This window comes from Ipomoea nil, unplaced genomic scaffold (assembly GCF_001879475.1).
Source record: "Ipomoea nil cultivar Tokyo-kokei standard unplaced genomic scaffold, Asagao_1.1 scaffold2151, whole genome shotgun sequence".
Classification (NCBI taxonomy): Eukaryota; Viridiplantae; Streptophyta; class Magnoliopsida; order Solanales; family Convolvulaceae; genus Ipomoea; species Ipomoea nil.
This window is the reverse complement of record NW_017618579.1, coordinates 14,032-30,000: the sequence shown is the minus strand read 5'-3', so window position 1 is coordinate 30,000 and position 15,969 is coordinate 14,032. Positions and strand designations below refer to the sequence as shown.

At 41.4% G+C, this 15,969-nt stretch overlaps 2 protein-coding genes across 2 annotated transcripts; both read right to left on the bottom strand.

The window, feature by feature from the left end:
• Positions 1-611: 611 nt before the first annotated feature.
• Positions 612-2,297, bottom strand: LOC109149075. The gene is made up of 3 exons (XM_019296722.1): positions 2,150-2,297; positions 1,273-2,098; positions 612-1,086 (listed from the first exon to the last, which is right to left on the bottom strand). Exons 1-3 carry the CDS (start codon positions 2,295-2,297, stop codon positions 612-614), a joined length of 1,449 nt encoding a protein of 482 aa, XP_019152267.1.
• LOC109149074 lies at positions 2,294-3,847 on the bottom strand. Its single transcript, XM_019296721.1, has 3 exons — positions 2,942-3,847; positions 2,696-2,863; positions 2,294-2,638 (listed from the first exon to the last, which is right to left on the bottom strand). Exons 1-3 carry the CDS (start codon positions 3,845-3,847, stop codon positions 2,294-2,296), a joined length of 1,419 nt encoding a protein of 472 aa, XP_019152266.1.
• Positions 3,848-15,969: the final 12,122 nt, after the last annotated feature.

Sequence of the window (15,969 nt, the reverse complement as noted above, 5' to 3'; positions counted from 1 at the left end):
GCCTCTTAGTAACTCTCTTTTGTAGTATGGGCATGCCAAGATATTTCCCAAGGTTTTCCGTCACTGGAATGCCCGAGATGGTACCTAACCTCCTCTTGACCCTGTTCAGTGTGTTAGAAGAACAGAAAATCAAAGATTTATTGAGATTAATTTGCAAACCTGACCAACTAGAAAATTCGTTTAAGCAGTCCATCGTCGTGTGGATTTGATTCTCCGATGCTTCTCCAAAGAGCATGAGGTCATCCGCAAAGAAAAGGTGCGAGACACCAATTCCTCCCCTTGAGATGTGGATAGGTTTCCAAATGTTACTGTTGACCTCTTGCTGAATCATATACGACAATTTTTCCATAGCTAAGTTAAACAAGTATGGGGCTAGGGGGTCTCCTTGTCTTAGACCCCTCCCCGATTGGAAAGGAGCGAGTTTCTCTCCATTCCAGAGAATCTTGATGTTGCTTTCTTTAAGGGTGAAGAGAATAAGCTTGATCAAACGATTCGGGAACCCAAAGTCAACGAGAACCCTTTCTAGGAAACGCCAGTCTATGCTGTCATAAGCTTTATGCAGGTCCACCTTCATCACAAAGGCACCCTTTTTACCTTTTCTTTGATTGATGCTATGGACAATCTTGGGTGAGGATGATATTGTCTAAAGTAGATCTCCCCGGTAAGAAGCTGTTCTGATGTGGACCAATCAAATTATTCATCAGCGGTCTCAACCTGTTGACAATTACTTTCGAAACAATTTTGAACATGACATTGAGGAGAGTGATCGGCCGGAAGTCTGCAGCGGTTTTCGGGTTGTCTTTTTTTGGTATCAAGGTGACGAACGCCTCCAAAAGAGAAAGTGGAATTGTGGCCGAGATAAGGGCCTCATTCACCATCTTAGTTATAGATCCGCCTACCTCTTGCCAGAAGTCTTGATAGAACGCTGCCTGAATGCCATCAGGGCCCGGACTTCCCATACATTTCATGCCGAACACTGCAGCCTTAACTTCGTCCACGTCGGCCGGTCGGACAAGCTTCTTGGCTTCTAACGGGTTGAGTTTTTTACCATCGTGTCTTGTTGGTGCATTTCCATCTTGGTTAGCCCTACAAAAGAGGTTAGAAAAGAAATGGATGACATGATCTTTAAGAGTCTTACCATCGGTATTCCATTCCCCGTTAATTTTGAGGGCTCTGATTCTTCCTCTGCTTCGTCGAATGATAGTGGAACGGTGATAGAAGCGGGTATTCCTGTCCCCGTCTTTGATCCAAGCTTTCCTGGATTTCTAGAACCAAAGGAGCTCTTCTTGGGCTAGCGTTTTGTTAAGATCCTCCTTAAGTTTCTTTTCCAGAACTTGGAGCCCCCGGGAGTGATACCAATTTGAGTTTTGGATACCTTGTAGTCTGGCTTGCAGCTGACGTTTTCTTTTGAAAATATTACCAAACACCTCTTCATTCCATTGCTTGCTAAGCCTTGTAACTTCATCGATGGCTTCCACCACATTACCACCTCTGTCTTTCCAAGCAGTTTTCCAAATTCTTTTGTAGTCATCATGAGTAAGCCAAGCTGCTTCGAACCGGTAAGGCCTATTACCCCTTACCGGGGCCGATCCAGCATGTCTAATGAAAGCAATAGGGTGGTGATCCGAATGAGTTCTAGTAAGGACTTTGGCTTTAGCTTCCGGGAAAGCCTCTTGGGCTTCAATATTCCAGAAGACACGGTCAAGCTTACGTCTAGTGTTCATCCGGCCCCCGATATGTCTACACCACGTAAACGACGGTCCTATGGAGTTGACTTCCATGAGACCACAGTTCTCAAAGGCTGTACAGAATCTGCTCAGATTATGGGGATTAACATGATCATTTCCCCAGTGTTCATTAATGTTTGCAATGTCGTTGAAGTCTCCCTGTATGACCCACGGCCCAGCTATGGACTCAGAAAAGACTCTGCAGTCATGCCAGAACACTTCTTTGGTCCTCAAGTTAGGCCTAACGTATGCGAAAGAGTGGTACATGGATGAGTTCCCACCTTCCGTGATTTTACAGTGAATAGTTTGTGAATTGCTTCCCACCACTTCTAAGTTGAGGAGGTTACTGTTCCAAACTAGAAGAAGACCGCCTGCAAAACCAAGCGGATTAACAACAAAAAATTTATTAAAGCCCCACTTACTGAGCGCTTTGAGAAGGTTGTCGGCTTTGCTTGTCTTGGTTTCAAGGAAACAGATAGCTCTCACGTTATTGTTGTCCATGACTACTTTAGCGTGACGGATCATTTCCTTGTTCCCAACACCCTGACAATTCCACGAAACAATCGTCATATAGGGGGTTGAGGGGACAAGGAAGTTAGGACACCACCTTCCTTAAGCGTCGTCAAAATGGGAGTATTGGGCACTGTGCTTTGTCTCCCGTCTGTAGTTTTTTCCAAGCTGATATCCTTGGAGTTGTTATGTTGCGTCATTCCAAAGACAAAACCACCAGCAGATCTCTGGGTAGGCTGAGGAACTGGTTGGTTATCCTTCACGGCATTAGTCTGCTTAGAGTTTTCCATGTTTTTTTGTGGCTTGCCTCTTCTGCTTCTCGGAGGTTTCTTCGTGGTTTTTTGCTTCCCACTAGGATCCCCTTCCAGGAAGATGGGAGTTTCATGCAAATCGTCAATCTCCTGTAAAACAGAAAAACCATTACTAACATTTAACGCAGTAGGGGCTGGTGGACTCACCTTGTTCACCGGAGGGGATGTCTTTTTGGATTTCCCTCGCGCAGCTGCCGTCTTACTGGTTTCCGGTTCGACGTCAACCACCACCCTTTTGCCTTTATTAGTTGACTCTTTAGGCCTGGTTTTTGCAGTAGTCTGTTTTGGAGGATTGCGACTATCAATCTTGGATTTCTAATCCTTATAGGACACAATCATCCAAGGTCCATACTTTTTCAACGGAGCCGCCATCGGCACTTCTTTTTCGTTAACCTTCCCAGTGTCGTTGACGTTCATCTCCGACGTAGGATTGGTGTCCGGAATGTTCTGTTCCGGCGGCTTGTTCAGATTGCAGTGGTTGGAGACATGGCCTACTTCTCCACATGTGAAGCATATGGTATGCAGGCCTTCAAACTCCACCTTTTGGATCCGATCGAGAACCCATATCATCGAGACAAGAGGTTTCGATAAATCTATCTCAACAGCCGCTCGTGCGAACATGCCACGATCAATACCCGATGTGCATCTGTCAAGTTTGATCGGATTTCCCACGTGGTTGAGGATATTTTTAACTGCGTCGTCGCGGTAGTATTCCGCTCCTAGGCCCGGTAGACGAACCCACACAGTCATCTTCTCCATTTTAGCAGTCTGGGGATCGAAGTTTAGTCTCCATCTTTGCGGGATGACATAACAACCAAACAACTTCCATGGCCCATCAAGGAGGACGTGTCTGTACTCAGAGGCCACGTTAAAGTGGATGATGTAGTAACTATAGCCGATGTCTATCATCTCCACCTTTTCATTGATGTTCCACAGTTTGATCAGTCTTTGTTTCAAGAGAGGGAAGGCCGGTGGCTTCCCTAAAAACTTGATAATAAGCGCCTTACGCCAAGGTTTCACAAGATCTTCCCGGAAGGCCTTGGAAAACTTCGCAACTGGGATGCCATCTCTCGTATCCTCCGTTGCTTTGTCAGGTTCCACCACGAAGCCATCACCCAGCCAGTCATCGTCCGTTACTTCAGCCATCTGGTCATCGTCTAGCATGGGGTGGGTTGTTGCGGTTTCCGCAAAGGAACGTTTGAGGATCTTCACTCTCTTGTTTGTGTGGGGGGCCCTTTGTGCTTCACCTTCTGCCACCGGCTGGGCGGCTGACGGCGACCCTCCGGCCACATCGTCCATGAAAGGTAAGTTCCACCGAAGGTGGATCTACCGGAAACTTACCAAAGAGACACAAGACGCGAGAGGAAAGTTGGAGAGCGTTTTCTCAATAATTCTGTGACAATAGTTTTTGACTTGTATCCAGGAATGCTATTCCATAAGGAATGGAATAGGCAAGGAATAGAATAGGAATTGTATTCTATTGTTTGGTTCGCGGAAGGAATAGACTTTAGGAATTATATTACAGTGTTTGGTTGATTTAAGGAATATAAATGAAATATGTTTTAAAAGACATAAATACCCTTATTAAAATATGTGATGGTGGCGATGGTGGTGGTGGTGGTGGTGGTGGTGGTGGCGGTGGTGGTGATGGTGGTGCTGGGGTGGTAGTGGTGGTGGTGGCGGTGGCGGTGGTGGGGTGACGGTGACGGTGGTGGGGGCGGCGACGGTGGTGCTGCTGGTGGTGGTTCTGGTGGTTCTGGTGACGGTGATGGTGGTGGCGGCGGCGATGGTGGTGATGGCGGTGGTTGTGCTGGGGTGGCAGTGGTGGGGGCGGCGGCGGTTGTGGCGATGGTGATGGTGGTGGTGGTGGCGGTGGCGGCGATGGTGGTGGTGGTGGTGGCGGCGACAGCGGTGATGGTGGTGGTGGCGACGACGGTGGTGAAATAGGATAAATTTATATATAGGATAAAAAAAATTAGGTTAAAGAAAGGGGTAAAAAAGAAAATAGATTCTAAAATATATTCCTAAGCGTTCAGTAATAGGCTAATACCAGAGGGGGGCTAGTAATAGCTATTACCTTATTTGAGGTAATAGGCTATTACCAGGAATATTATTCCTGGTAATAGAAATGGTTACCAAACAAAGGAATAAGCCTATTACTGGGAATGCTATGCCATTCCCTGCCTATTCCGTAAACCAAACGGGCCATAAGTTCCATTTATCTAACTCAACTGAAGGTAACGTGACACTTTGTATTTGTACTACGTTTATAATACAACATTCTTTATTGGATGTATCTAGTGGTCTTTTACTAGCTAGCTAGGGTTATAAGATGATGACCTTCACCCTAAATACATATTCAAGTAACGACTGCAAGCAACTAGTGTCACAACCTATACTTCAGGCAATCACCGGCGACGACTCATGGCCTCATGTCTAGAGAATTCCTTTTGAGTTTGTAAATCTATGACTTTTACTTTTCATTTTTTTAATACTTAGGTGATCATAGTTTCGCCTGACTAATTATATTCTACCCCTATAGGACTCCACTCCTAGAGCCACTGTGTAGGTAAATTTTGATTCGCGCATTTAGTCCTCCGGTCAGACCCTAGTCTTAATATGCACACAAGAGATCCAATCCATGTTAAGGATATCTGTGGCTGACATCTTTTGTATATGATTAGTTCTAGTTGCATTCCTTTTATGTAGCATTGTTAGACTGGTTGTTACAACAACCTGCTATCTTCTCTCCCTTGTATGCTATTTAAAGCTGATTGTTTTACATCAATAATATCAATTAAGTTCATAATCTATTATGGTATCAAGAGCCTAATTTCTCCTACGATATTTTTTTTTCTCTCCTTCCCCTTCCAAATGGCTTCCGCTACTACAACCACAAATACAATAATCCAATTAAATGCCCCAACACACTTCCCAATTAAACTCACGATTGTGAATTTCCCAGTGTAGCGGCGTCAAATTCATGCCACACTTGTTGGGTTTAATCTCTTTGGCTATGTTGATGGTACAACCAATGAACCAGCTAAATTCACTGATCCTGCTCAAACTTCTGTCAACCCGGCCATTTAGCTTGGTATCGTCAAGACCAAGTTATTGTCAGTGCTCTACTTGGGAGCTGTACTGACACCATACAGCCCCTTATCTCCTCGGCTACGACAGCCCATGATGCGTGGCAACGTCTTGTTGCTAGTTACGCCAGAGCCTCACGAGGACGTATCATATTCCCCAAGGCCAAACTCACGAGGAATCCGCGAGGGTCTCGGTCCATCACCACTTATCTTAATGACATGCGAGCCATAGCTGATGATTTAGCGTTGGCTCAGTGTCCTGTATCTGACGAAGATCTAACCGTCTATTTATTGACTCAGCTAAGCGAGGATTACAATTCCATCACATCGGTCATCCGCGTTCGTGAGAAGCCTCTTTCTTTTGGCGAGTTGGCAGATGTGCTGACTGACCATGAACGCCAATTAACAGACGCAGATGCTTTGCGTCAGTCCTTTTTTACTACTGCTAATGTTACTCAACGCACCTCGTCACCCCTGCGGCAAAACCACCAGTCCAACACCAATCGGAGGGCCCGCAACAATAACAATCATTATGGCTCCAATCGACAACAAGGGGAACACAATCGCTCCGGTATCGTCTGTAAGTTTTGTTATCTTACGGGTCATGAAACAAGGGTGTGTCGCAAGCTAGCCCAATTTCTAAAGGAGCATAATGTTCCCCCTGTGCAATCCTTTGTATCTCCTACAGTCAATTCGATGACTGGGGCTTCTCCTCCCTGGATGTTTGATAGTGGGGCGTCGCACCATGTGACACCAAGCCTCGCTCCTTTGCAGACTTTCGTCGAGTATAGTGGATCAGATGAAATACGTCTGGGTGACGGTAATTCCTTACAAATATCCCATATTGACCAGTCTGTCATTCCCACTCCTTCTAATGTTCTCACTCTAGATAATGTCTTGCGTGTCCCACAGTTACACACCAATTTAGTTTCTATTTCCCAGTTATGCAAGACTAATCGTGTGTTTGTTGAATTCTTTGATTCTTATTTTCTGGTCAAGGAACTTTGAACGGGGATTCCGCTGCTACAGGGGGCGAACATTAATGGTGTCTATTTTGGACCAGTTGCCTCTCAACCAACAGTTCATGCTCCGCAAAAGTTGGCCAGTTTGTCTCAGTGACACCAACAACTTGGCCACCCGTCGAATAAAGTGTTGCAACTTGTGTTGCAACGCTGTAATGTTCCAGTCTCCTTGTCATCTCTGCGAAAATTTTTCTGTTCCTCCTGCAATGTTCATAAAATCCATAAACTGCCTTTTTCTAAAAATACACTTGTTAGCACTAAACCTTTGCAACTTGTTTATACTGATGTGTGGGGACCTACTGAGAACTCTATTGATGAATTTCGCTATTATATCATTTTTGTAGACCACTTCTCAAAATACATTTGGATGTACCCCATGAAACGTAAATCGGATGTGTTTACAATATTCATTCAGTTCAAATAGCTAGTGGAAACATATTTTAGCCTGTCAATTATTTCTGTTTACTCAGATAATTGGGTCGAGTTCATGAAACTTGGTCCGTTTTTAAATACTCACGGTATCTCTCATTTCACCACCCCGCCACACACTCCTGAGCACAATGGTGTCGCAGAGCGACGACACAGGCATGTCGTGGAAACTGGCATGTCTCTTTTTCACTCCGCGTCTTTGCCGTCCTCATACTGGACCTACGCCTTTTAGACAGCTGTATATCTTATTAACCGGGTCCCTACTCCGATTTTAGGTAATCAGTCCCCGTTTTATGTCTTGTTTCAACAATTGCCTAATTATGCCAAGTTACAACCCTTTGGTTGCCTGTGTTTTCCCTGGTTGCGTCCCTATAACACCAAGAAACTACAACCAAAGTCACGTCCATGTATTTTCCTTAGCTACTCGAACACCCAATCCGGTTATAAATGTCTAGATTTTGGTTCGAATTGTATTTATGTATCTAGGCATGTTAGATTTGTGTCCCATGTGTTTCTTTATAACGATTTTCAAAAGTCATCTAACAGCTTACCTTCTGATTCTCATGATTCAGAATCACGCCATATTTTGTGCAAGTCGTCTCCTTTGTCTACACAGGTAGAACCCGTGGGTGTTCCAACACCAGCTCCAACTCCAGTTCAAAGTCCAGTTCCAACTCCAATTCCAAGTCTAGTTCCAACTCCAGTTCCGACACCAGTTCCAACACCATCACCGTCGGCTGCGTCCAATTCATCGTCTCCCACTGTCTCAGAAAATGGCCAACATGCAGCCCAATCCGTGTCTGACTCACAACCTGTCTCCACCTTCGAAATGTCTCAACCGTGGAATAATGTTCGCCGTTCCACCCGGGAGCGTCGTCCTAATCCTAGGTATTCCGATTATGTCATTAACCACGCCACTTCCCATCCCTTGCCTCCTGCTTTAGAACCTTCTACAGTCGCCCAGGCTCTTAAAGACGCTCGGTGGAGGAAAGCAATGGATGAGGATTTGAAAGCGCTGCAACGTAACAACACGTGGCAACTGGTTCCCCGTGGAGCGGCTATTCCGATTGGCTGCAAATGGGTCTTCCGTGTTAAGCGAAAATCGGATGGTTCGGTTGATCGTTTTAAAGCGCGGCTTGTCGCTAAGGGATTCTTGCAGACTGCTGGCCGAGATTATTTTGAGACATATAGGTCCGGTTATGAAACCTGTCACGGTCCGTATCATTCTGACCATTGCTTTGAGTAATAGCTGGGGTCTACGCCAGCTAGATATCAATAATGTGTTCCTTAATGGAACATTGCATGAGGAGGTGTTTATGGAGCTGCCTCCCGGGTTTGTTGATCCGTCATTTCCAGCTCATGTATGCAAACTGACCAAAGCCTTATATGGTCTTAAACAGACTCCCAGGGCTTGGTACTTGGAACTTTCCCAATTCGTGTTGCGTTGTGGGTTTTTGAAGTCACAGGCAGATGCGTCTCTGTTTGTTTATTCTGCTAATGATATTACTGTTTATTTCTTGGTGTATGTCGATGATATTATACTAACAGGAAACAATGTTGCATGGCTTGATCAATTTGTTGAAACTCTGGCAGCTCGCTTTTCCCTTAAGGACCTTGGTCCCTTACATCACTTTCTAGCACTACAAGAAATTTCACATTTGGTGATAATAGAAGTTGTCACCAAAACTATCGATTTTGGTCACTATTGAAATTAGTGACCAATTTTTGAAGTCGTCACCTCTCTTCACTATATCCTCCGTCACTATTGTAGTAGTGACGACTTTTGAAAAGTTGTCACAATTACTAAGACTTTTGTGACAATGTTTACGTACACTAAAAGTAGTCTTTGAGTGATGTCAATAGTCATTACAATAAATGTACATTTGGTGACGAAATATGTTATTACAAAAAATTGATCTAGTGACAACTAAATCGTTGCAATTAATTATTTTATTGTGACAACACTTTAGTCACAATACTTATACTTATTTGTGTGAATTGTTATTGACTCAAAAATGATAATCAGTGACCTAAAAAGTTGTAACTGTTGAGATTCATTATTATGCTTTTATTATTTCCTATGACTGTTCAGTTTCTATGTCTGTTAGTATCCCTAGGGCTATGTCTGTTAGTATCCCTAGGGCTCTATTAGTATTCCATCTTCTACCTATATATATGGTGCTGTGTATTTGCTTGTAGACAGAGTGTAAATAACAAGACAATACTTTATTCTCCAAACTCCTTCAACATGGTATCAGAGCCACCATTGGCCTGAATCCCTTTTTATTTCCGAGCATGAACAGTATTTTCGAGGATGAACAGTAGCAATGCAGGGTCTGTCTACGCTTCTTCTTCGAAAACTCCTCATCGCAAGTTTTCATAAAGTTCCGAAGAACCACCGCCGGTCTGGAAGTGCAGGCGACCCCGGCCGTCGAAGTCCCGTCTCAAACCACCGCTGCACGCGCCCTCACGCGCCACCTCACGCGCAGCCTTCCGCCGTCACGCGCCTCCACGCGCCGGCGCGTGAGACCTCCTCCGGCGATATTTTCCAGTTCCATTTTCGACCCTCCTCTGGCTTTCCTGGTAATATTCTTCCTTTTTATCAACCATGTCTTCAACTGGAACCGAGGAAACTTCTACCAATGTTGAAAATGCTACTTCTACCAATGTTGAAAATGCTATTCCTCGCTCAGTGTTTGTGCCTAATTTATCTGGAAATCCAGTTATTACCTCTGAAAAATTGTGTGGGTCACAAAACTACCACTCTTGGTCGGATGCCGTTGAAATGTGGTTTATGGGCCAGGGTGTTATTGACCACTTGGAACATGGGGTAGAAACTGAGGTACCAGAAAATGAGAAGGCAATTTGGAAAAGGGTGGATGCACAACTTTGTTGTCTTCTATGGCAATCCCTTTCACCTGAGTTAATTCAACTATTTAGAGTTTTTAAAACATGTGTTGAGGTATGGAGTCAAGCCAAATCCTTGTACACTAATGATATTTCACAATGTTACACAGTTGTTGATAATTTGGTTAATTTAAAGAAGGATGGTATGAGTATGGAAGCTTTTCTTGGGAAAACTCAAAGTTTATTAACTGAGTTTAATAAGCTTTTACCCGTTGGAGGGACACCTGATGAACAGATTGCCCAACGTGAAAAGTTTTTTGTTGTTCCGGTTTTGACTAAATTAGGCCCCGAGTTTGAGAATACTCGAAACCAGATTCTTGGGGATAGAGGTGTGCCAGGGGTCCAAGAGTTGTTCAAACGCCTTCTTCAAGTGCCCTCTTTTCCTGGCGAAACTTCTGCATCCACTACAGAACAATCTGCTCTTGTGATCCAAGGAAGTCGTGGTAATAATCTGGGCAATCGGAATAAAGACCGTAGTGGGCAGAAAAATGCTAGATACTGTGATTACTGCAATAGATCTGGACACACACGGGACCGATGTTGGAAACTGCACGGGAAACCGTTGCCTGCTCCTACAAATGTGGCTCAACTCAAACTAGAAGAATCAGGTTCTAAAAATGTCTCTCTTGCAGAATATGAAGAGTTTGCACGGTTTAAGGCTAATGCCCAAGCTACTGTTTTCACTCCTTTGGCTCATACGGGAGAGACTCATGCTGCCCTTGTTTCTCAATCCGGACCTCTCGGACCATGGGTCCTTGATTCAGGTGCCTCCGAACATATATGTGGTAATTCTTCCTTATTGACCCATCTCACGAACTCTAAGTCTCTTCCGTCCATTGTGTTTGGTAATGGATCCATATGTTCTGCTAAAGGAGTTGGTAAAGCAAGACCTCTTCCTGATTTACCCTTGTCATCAGTCTTGCATATACCTACTTGTCCTTTTAATTTGATTTCCATTCGTCAACTTACTCGTTCTCTTGATTGTCTTGTCACTTTTTCTCCTGATTCGGTTGTTATACAGGACCGTCGTTCGGGGAAGACGATTGGCTCGGGGTATGAATCAAAAGGGTTATACCGTCTATCCACTCCTGCTTCCGCTGTCTGTAGTGCTACTATTTCTCCTTCCCTTACTCATTGTCGTCTAGGTCATCCAAGTTTGAAGAAACTACAACAACTTGAACCGAGTCTCTCAAAGCTGTCTTCACTAGAGTGTGAATCTTGTCAATTTGGGAAACATTCAAGAACCTCCTTTCCTGAACGGGTTAATAAAGTGTCCTCATCCCCTTTTTCCTTAGTTCACAGTGATATTTGGGGTCCTTGTCGTGTCACTTCTGTGTTAGGTTTTAAATATTTTGTTACTTTTATTGATGACTTTTCGCGTTGTACTTGGGTTTTCCTAATGCAACGACGTTCTGATCTATTCAACATCTTTCAGAAATTTCATAATGAAATCAAGAATCAATTTGGAGTCTCTATTAAAATTCTTCGAAGTGATAATGCCAGGGAATATTTCAATACTCCTTTGTCTACCTTCCTTGACTCTGAAGGTATTCTCCATGAGTCTTCTTGTCCAGATACTCCACAACAGAATGGTGTGTCTAAACGAAAGAATAGGCATCTAGTGGAAACCGCTCGGACTATGCTCCTTCACTATAAGGTTCCCTCTTATTTCTGGGGAGATGTTATCCTCCATTCATGTTACCTTATTAACCGTATGCCATCGTCTGTTCTACATGGCAAAATACCTTATAACATATTGTTTCCTCAAGAGCCATTACACAAGCTTCCGCTGAGGGTTTTTGGTTGCACTTGCTTTGTTCGGGATATTACTCCTGGTCGTGATAAATTATCACCCAAGTCCTTGAAATGTATTTTTGTGGGGTACTCTAGGGTTCAAAAAGGGTTCAGGTGTTATTGTCCTGAGAGACAGCGATTCTATGTATCACCAAATGTTACCTTCTTTGAGCACACTCCGTTCTTTTCATCTGACTCTATAAGGGTGGTGGATCCTTTTCCTGATGTCCTACCAGTTCCCTCATTTGAAGGAGGGACAGAAATACCAATATCTCCTATTGTCCTACCTCCCAATCCATCACAAACCCACACTGTTTCTCCTTTCCAGTTCACCTATCATCGTCGGTCAAAATTACCACCAACCACTACTGCTGCAAACATTGAACCTGCTGATTCATCTCCTGAGCGGTCTCTTCCCTCGGATTCGGGTCCTGCTCCAATCTCCAGTCCGCCCATTGCTAGTCGGGTAGGTAACCGGTCTACTCGCAATCCCTACCCTATATATAATTTTGTCTCTTATCACCGGTTTTCCCCTGTTTACAATGCTTTCATCTCCAGTTTATCATCTGTTTCTGTTCCTAATTCGGTTAGGGAAGCTCTTTCCCATCCTGGTTGGCAGCAAGCTATGGTAGATGAAATGGTTGCTTTGCAATCCTCGGGAACTTGGGACTTGGTTCCATTACCTCCTGGCAAAACAGTTGTTGGTTGTCGTTGGGTTTATAATATCAAAGTTGGGCCTGATGGACAGATAGATAGACTCAAAGCTCGCCTTGTAGCCAAGGGGTATACTCAAGTGTTTGGCGTTGATTACACTGATACGTTCTCACCCGTAGCCAAGATCTCTTCTATCAGAATCTTTCTGTCTATTGCTGCCATCCATCATTGGCCTCTATACCAGCTAGACATCAAGAATGCCTTTTTACATGGGGATCTAAAAGAAGAGGTGTATATGGAGCAACCTCCGGGTTTTGTTGCTCAAGGGGGGGAGACTGATTTGGTTTGCAAATTAAAACGTTCTCTTTATGGATTGAAACAGTCTCCACGTGCCTGGTTCGGACGTTTTAGTACAGTTCTGCAAGAGTTTGGGTTAGTCCAAAGCAAAGTGGATCATTCTGTATTCTACCGGCATCGACATGGTAAGAGTGTTTATCTTGTTGTTTATGTCGATGATATTGTTATCACAGGAGATGATGCAGAAGGAATACTCCAGCTAAAGCAACATCTTTTCCAACATTTTGAGACAAAAGACCTTGGAAAATTAAAATACTTCTTAGGGATAGAAGTTGCCCAGTCAAAGCAAGGGATTTGTATATCTCAACGAAAATATGCTTTAGACATATTAGAGGAAACAGGTATGAGTGATTGCAGACCTATTGATACTCCCATGGATCCTAACATTAAGCTTGTACCGGAACAAGGGAAGCCCTTTTCAAATCCAGGAAGATATAGAAGATTGGTTGGAAAATTGTTGTACTTAACCGTCACTCGCCCTGACATCTCTTTTGCAGTTAGCGTTGTGAGTCAATTTTTGGCTTCTCCGTGTGATAGCCATTGGGAAGCTGTCATTAGGATCCTACAATACATCAAGAAGTCTCCCGGGAATGGTGTTTTATACAAGGATCGTGGAAATACAGAGATTGTTGGTTATACTGATGCAGATTGGGCTGGGTGCTCTTGGGATAGAAAGTCAACATCAGGGTACTGCGTTTTTCTTGGTGGCAATCTAGTATCTTGGAAAAGTAAGAAGCAAAATGTGGTGGCTCGATCAAGTGCAGAGGCAGAATATCGGTCAATAGCCTTGGGAACATGTGAACTAATCTGGTTAAAGCATCTCTTGACTGAATTAAATCTTTGCATGAAAGGGCCTATTAAACTGATGTGCGACAATCAAGCAGCCTTGCATATTGCATCCAATCCAGTCTTTCATGAGAGAACAAAACACATCGAAGTCGATTGTCATTTTATTCGCGAAAAGATTACATCCGGGGAAATCGTTACCTTATTCGTGGGTACAAATGATCAGTTGGCTGATATCTTCACCAAAGCTTTAAGAGGTCCCAGAGTTGAATATTTGTGTACCAAGCTTGGAGCTTTTGATATTCATGCTCCAGCTTGAGGGGGGATGTTGAGACTCATTATTATGCTTTTATTATTTCCTATGACTGTTCAGTTTCTATGTCTGTTAGTATCCCTAGGGCTATGTCTGTTAGTATCCCTAGGGCTCTATTAGTATTCCATCTTCTACCTATATATATGGTGTTGTGTATTTGCTTGTAGACAGAGTGTAAATAACAAGACAATACTTTATTCTCCAAACTCCTTCAACAGTAACAAATAATTATTTTGTTGTGACAACAATCATGGTAACAAATATTGTATTTATTTGTGACAAAAAGAAGTTAACTCTGAAACAATCATTGGTGCTAATTAAAGTCATAACAACAATACTAAAAATTAGTGGAAAAACTTGTGTCACTAAAATAAGTTGAAATAGTGTCACTATTGTCAATCTTGATATTTGTATTGGTGACCATTATTTGGTCACATTTTTTTTTTTTCAAATAATACTACCCAAATGCACACAATATATAATTATTTATTTCAAAATCCTGTCATAATTAAATGTTCTAATTTAATTATTATATGGAATAAAATAATTCATTCAACAAGTTACTCGTCAAATTAAAATTAAAATATATATAAAAAGAGACCTCATTGTCTAACAAATATATGTTGTTAGAAATACAATAGAATGCAAATAAAAACATTTTAAAATAAAATATCTTGATTATTCTTCACTTGAGGTATTGATGGAGATACATTGCTTAGCATATTTGGAATCCCTTGATTGCTTGACAAGTGAGCAAAAATTTGCTTGATTTCAGCAGCTTGTTTCTTTAAAGCTATTTTTGCAATTTTTTTTAAATTTTGCAACTTCTTCTTCCAAATTCTTTCCTACAGTAAAATAAAAAACAAAAAAACAACAACAATATGTAAGCATACAATATTATATATAAGAACAAAATTAAATTTTAAACTCAAAATTTAAAAAAAAATCATATCACATGTACATAATAAATCATACAAAGATGAAAATGATATATACTTACAACACTCATTATAATACCCCAAAATTTAACTTCTTAAACTTTCCGTTATATATATATATATATATATATATATATATATATATATATATATTCCTAAACATACGGTAATACATAATAAATCATACAAATAAATTTTAAATTTTTTTTTTCTTCATGGATTCCATACAATGAAATTTATCATAGGTATTACAACAAATACTTCCAAATAATCACATAAGAAAACTATATCATTCCATATACTAAGACATTTTCATAATAATCAACCAACAAAATTCATATATTTTGAAAAAAATAGGCAAAGTAATGGAGGACAAAACCACTTACCGGTTAAGCAATTTCCCTTCCAATATTTTTCCTAAGCCTCGGTATTTAAATCACCTTTGGGCTTGGATGAGTGGATTGTTTCAACTCTTGAAAAGAATAAGAGAATTTTTGTTTTGTTTAAAAATGCCGAAATAGAGAGATAGGAAGAAGAGAGGATTTTTTTTTTTTTTTTTTCTTTTGCTAGAAGGATCGGCCAAGATAGGGAAAAAGAAGAAGGAAAATAATTATATTGGTCATCATCATTCCTTAGTCAACTTAATGGGAGAATATTTTAAGTTATACTCCCAATCATATTAATTATAAAGATTCTTATCATATATATCAGTATACAATATATATATATATATATATATATATATATATATATATATATATATATATATATATATATATTGTATACTGATATATATGATAGGTAGGATAATATTAGATATAAATATATATATATAAACATGTGTATATATATATATATATATATATATATATATATATATATATATATATATATATAGAGGATCAAATGAGGACACTTCTCCATATGAGGTCTGTGGACTAATCCTGACCATTGATATTGTGTTGTTGTGTGGTGAGGATTATTCTATTTTTTTGTATCTTTTTTTATAATTGATTTTAAGTAGGGGTTGTTTAGTATTTTTGTCTTTTTTCCTAACATAGTTTTAATTGTTTTAGAATGTTATCCATGTGTACATCTATACTATATACAATACAAAATTCTCTCTCTAGAT

Coding starts and splice junctions, on each gene's coding strand:
- LOC109149074 (XM_019296721.1), bottom strand. CDS start 3,847: ATGGACGATGTGGCCGGAGGGTCGCCGTCAGCCGCCCAGCCGGTGGCA. Junction 2,864..2,941: donor ACGTCAACGACACTGGGAAG/GTTAACGAAAAA, acceptor TATAAGGATTAG/AAATCCAAGATTGATAGTCG. Junction 2,639..2,695: donor CATCCCCTCCGGTGAACAAG/GTGAGTCCACCA, acceptor TCTGTTTTACAG/GAGATTGACGATTTGCATGA.
- LOC109149075 (XM_019296722.1), bottom strand. CDS start 2,297: ATGACGATTGTTTCGTGGAATTGTCAGGGTGTTGGGAACAAGGAAATG. Junction 2,099..2,149: donor CAACCTTCTCAAAGCGCTCA/GTAAGTGGGGCT, acceptor TTGGTTTTGCAG/GCGGTCTTCTTCTAGTTTGG. Junction 1,087..1,272: donor GCCCAAGAAGAGCTCCTTTG/GTTCTAGAAATC, acceptor CCTCTTTTGTAG/GGCTAACCAAGATGGAAATG.